This window comes from Lolium rigidum, chromosome 6 (assembly GCF_022539505.1).
Source record: "Lolium rigidum isolate FL_2022 chromosome 6, APGP_CSIRO_Lrig_0.1, whole genome shotgun sequence".
Classification (NCBI taxonomy): domain Eukaryota; kingdom Viridiplantae; phylum Streptophyta; class Magnoliopsida; order Poales; family Poaceae; genus Lolium; species Lolium rigidum.
Genome location: NC_061513.1, coordinates 67,445,250 through 67,450,030, shown reverse-complemented (window position 1 = coordinate 67,450,030; position 4,781 = coordinate 67,445,250). Strand labels below are relative to the sequence as shown.

General features: G+C 49.7%; 1 protein-coding gene across 1 annotated transcript; it reads right to left on the bottom strand.

Moving 5' to 3' along the window:
- Nucleotides 1–368: 368 nt before the first annotated feature.
- Nucleotides 369–2,437, bottom strand: LOC124661253 (protein NRT1/ PTR FAMILY 5.10-like). The gene is made up of 4 exons (XM_047199119.1): nt 2,344–2,437; nt 2,038–2,255; nt 1,509–1,951; nt 369–1,427 (listed from the first exon to the last, which is right to left on the bottom strand). The coding sequence occupies exons 1-4, from the start codon at nt 2,435–2,437 to the stop codon at nt 587–589; spliced, it is 1,596 nt and encodes a 531-aa protein (XP_047055075.1). The 3' UTR covers nt 369–586.
- Between the last annotated feature and the right edge of the window lie 2,344 nt (nt 2,438–4,781).

Here is a 4,781-nt window from a genome sequence, read left to right as displayed (position 1 = left end):
TACCATCCGTGAATTTCCTCCCCCGTCAAGGGAGAATCAAGTGGTACGGCTAAGTAAGTGAAGAACTTTGTGGAGGAACTCCATGGTAGATTGAATCTACATGAGAAGGAGGAGGGATATTTCGTTTGGGAAGGTGAAGTACTTGAGCCGGCGATCAAGGCCAAGTGATTAGCGATCGGAAAGGTTCATACGGAGAGTGGCATCAGCCCCAGCGCTCTCTAGACTGACATGTATTCGGCGTGGAATCAGGCAAATGAGGTAATCTGGAGAAAGCTGGAGGATAATCTCTTTACGGTTCAGTTCGGTTGTCTGGGAGATTGGAACAAAGCAATACTTATGGGGCCCTGGCTTTTTAGGAATAATTATGCTTTGATTCTGGAAGAATATGACGCCTTCATGAACCTAGAAACCTTGTTCTAGATAAGCTGTCGGTTTGGGTACGGGTTATGCAAATCCCAGAATGCCGGTGTTGCACAGACCACCTGCTATAATGCTGCGCACGATATGACAGGATTGTTCGTTTTTTACAGACAACAATCTGAAAATTTTGCACTGACTACCTACACGTAACATCCAGAATTACGAGTTACACCAATGCAGCATCGGCATCACCTCCCCTGTAATCACCATTGCCCTCACCATCGCCGCCCTTTTTCTTGTAGACATAAGCTCGCGAGAAGAAGAAGAAGGCGAGCAGCTCCAGGACGCACAGTCCGGCGAGCAGCCAGTAGAAGTAGTCGAGGTGCGCGCGGTTCAAGTTATTGGAGAACCAGCTGGCCCCGCGCTTGGCCGTGGCCCTGTCGATGACAGAGATGAGGAAGCTGCTGAGGAGGTGGCCGACGCCGAAGATGCTGAGGAAGAGCGCGAGGCCGAGGCTGCGCACCGCGTCGGGCACCTGGTCGTAGAAGAACTCCTGGAGGCCGATCATGGCGAACACGTCGGAGACGCCGATGAGGACGTACTGCGGCACCATCCACCACAGCGTCATCGGCAGCTGCGCCTTCGGGGAGTTCACCAGGCCGGCGTCCCTCGCCACCTGAAGCCGCTTCATCTCCACGAGAGCGGAGAGCACGACGGCGACGAGGGAGAGGCAGAGCCCGGCACCGACCCTCTGCAGCATGGTGATTCCCGTGGGCCGCCCCGTGTATCGCCGGGCCAGCGGCACGAAGAGGCGGTCGTAGACCGGGATGAAGACCACGATGCTGACGCTGATGAAGGTCTGCAGCGCCGCGGGCGGCACCTTGAATTTCGGCCCGATCCGCCGGTCCATGGTCGCCGCCTGCTTGGTGAAGAAGGTGGACGTCTGGGAGAAGATGATGGCGTAGATTATGCAGGACGCCCAGATCGGGAGCAGGCGGAAGACGCTCTTCACTTCCTCGACGAGGTCATCAGAGTTCTTGTTACCCTCCACTTTGCCGCTCGCCGGGCTGCAAGAACCGTCATGTCAGAGGATGGCAGGATGCAAACAGTACATAGCAGCAGAGTCGATGAAAGAAATTTGTGCATACTTGGTGCGGTGCTTTGATCTCCAGCTCTTGATGAGCACCAAGAAGGCCTTGCCGACGCGGGCGACGGGGCTGGGCTCCTTGGTGGTGTAGTAGCGGTACGTCGGAGTGCCGATGAGGAAGAGGGCCAGGGAAACGGCGATGACGATGCAGGGGATGCCGAAGCCGAGGCCCCAGCCGACGTTGTCCTGGACGTAGCTGGAGACCATGGTGGTGACGGCGGTGCCGGCGCACATGCCGAAGTACCACCAGTTGAAGAATGAGCTCCGGGCCACGTTCTCCTTGGGGTCCTTCTCGTCGAACTGGTCCGCCGCGAAGGCCTGCGCGCAGGGCTTGTGCGCGCCCTCGCCCAGCGCCACCAGGTACAGCGCCACGTAGAAGACGGCCACGTTCCCGCCGGACCGGAAGATGTGGAACGCCGACGAGAGCGACAGCGTGCCCATGCTCTGAAGTGCACGGAAGAATTTCAGAGTTCAAGGTCAATACGACTACTTTCTCTCGATCGACTCTGACGACGGGAATTGGGACTGACCAGGACGAAGATGATGGAGGCGAGTATGATGGCCCGGTAGCGCCCCAGCCAGGCGTCAGCGACGCAGGCCACCGGCAGCGGCAGCATCTGCGAGACGCCCTTCCACGCGTCGATGGACGCCGCCGCGCTCGCCATCGGCTGCCCCAGCGGCCCCGTCAGGTACGTGATCAGGTTCGCCGCAACGCCTTTGTACGCGAACCTCTCCGCAATCTCCATTGCTGCGTGTAAAACAAACCAACGTATCAGTCGCGTGCAAGAATCGATTCCGCCGGTCACCATGATAGCACAAGAGATTGGCGCGCGTACCCATGACGAAGATGGAAGATTTCCAGCCGCCGGTGGCGGCACGGGAGGCGGGCAGGCCGCGGTAGTTGACGGCGCCAGCGACGGTGTCCCCCATGGTAGTGCCCTCGAAGTGGGTGGAGTGAAGCAGGCTCCGGTGAGGCATGGTCTGTCTGTCAGCTTACGGCTATATGTAGGCGGAATCGATCGAGACGGCGACAGGCGTTGCGTGCAGACGAGAGGCGTGCGGCAGCTGATCGCGGACAGTGCCCAAATCGATGAACAGCATTTATGATCCGATTTGCTCAAAGGTACTAACTCCTTCCTCTCGAGATTTTTGAACCAAATTTGAACTTATCGATTTTATGTCTTGCCTTCTTTGACGCGACGCAGGCGCGCTCGTGGGCGCCCACCCTGCGCACGAGCGAGCGTGCGAACGCCACGGGCGCCGAAAGCCCGAAACTCTTGCCTGCACGCGCGAGTGCGCATGGGCACGCACAGCTGGTTCCTGTTTGATCACCAGATGGACGGCTGAGATTTACCCAGCTCGAAAAGGGGATCGGTACGTCGACAGTGCAGCGCACGCACCTTCCGCTTCCTGGATTCCAAACCGATGGTAACTAGGCTAGGCGTGCAATTCTGACTTCCTGGGAGCTTTTGGAAAAGCAGCGGACAGGAGACTATTGGCCATCGGATCACGGTATGGGCTCTCCCGGGAATGTTATACTCCACCACGCCTCAATTTGTACCGGGTATCAATCTCTGCGGCTATTTTACAGGCTAGAGGAAAATGACAGCAGTATCTTGAGGTCCCTATTTTATACTCTACTTACTTATCTAGGCCGCAAATATTTCATGAATTACGAAGTACACATTTATTTGACTCGGAGTTTAGTAGTTTGGACATGGTATCAGCTGAAGATGATATGTATGTCCGGTCGTCTGTGTGGTGTGTCTTTACATCAGTCGACTGAGATTTTCTAGAGTCTTAGTCAATGGCCTTGGATAATATCTTGCGCGAAGCAAGAATCGAACGGTCACTATATTGGACCTCGTAAGCAACAGACATACAAACATGACAACCTTTATATTCGACCTTGTGAGCAAAACAAAAAGACAGAAACAACTTATATTGGTATGAGGATAGGCTCTAAAAAACCACCATGTTGAATGGGTCGTGCAAGCATGACAAAACTAAGTAAAAAAGGTTTTGTGTATAAGGAAAAGAAAAAAAAACATAAATAATTAGACCAAAAAATAAAAATACATGTAGAGGCCATGGTTGCACTTGCTAATTACACGTATGTTGAGACAAATACTAGACAAGTTACTTTTTGAGACATGTGCAACTATTATGAAACCAGCTTATTACATGCACGTTCATTGAAGAAAGTGCAACTTGTTTCAAAAACAAGTCGCTAATTGCACGTTTCTCAAGAAAAATGTATCTTAAATTTGAAACAATGTTGATACTTGCACATTTCATGAGAAAAGTGACTCGCTTCGAAAATGGTTTACAATTGCATATTTTTTTGAAAAAATGCAAGTCATACCGAGAATTGTTTGGATACTTTTAAATAAAAGTGTGGCTCGTTTAGAAAACATTGAAGTGCAACCCATATTGAGAACTAGGCCATTTCAAAAATCGTTTGGAGTTGCAGATTTCATGAGGAAAAGTGAACTCATATCTCAAACCATTGCAACTTTCTTGAGAAGGGTGCTACTTATTTGAAAAACGGTTTTAGTTACATATTTCTTGATAAAAGCTTAACTCGTATCAAGTTGCATGTTTCGTGAAAGAAAAAGTACAACTCATTTTAAAAATCGGTTGGAGTTGCACATTTTTAATAGAGAAAGTGCAACTTGATGTATACAGTACTGATTAGAGTTGCTCATTTCTTAAGATAAAGGTCAAATCGTAAAGTAACAAGATCACGAAGTAGAAAAAATATTGTATAACCTTGGTTGCATTTTTTTGACAAAAGTGCAACTACGATTTGGCGAAAATTGCAACCTATATAACTAACCAAAAATAGAAAGTACAATTAACATAAACAATCAAAAATGTATATACATATAAATCCATGGTTGCACTTTTTTATAAAGGTGTAGTCACTTCGCAAGTTTGAGCCTACACATTTTTTTTCTCGTCTAGGTAGTTGCACGAAGTAAAATCCAACGGTTATCAGATCAACTAAGATATAAGAAAATCTCGGTCACCTAATACTTAAGAAAATCCAACAAAAAAATGCAAATATTAGTGTGCCCGTGCGGTGTATCCTTTTTTTTAAATCATGCGGTGTATCCTTTTAATTGCATTGTTCGTTGGGATTGTCATTTCACTAGCGGTTTTCGTTAAAATCAACAAATGGTTCATCTAGGGATGTTTCCTTCCAAGTTTGGGTCTGTCTAGGAGCCCCGCTGCGCCAAATTGTAGAGTTGGGCGCACCACTGAAAATAGA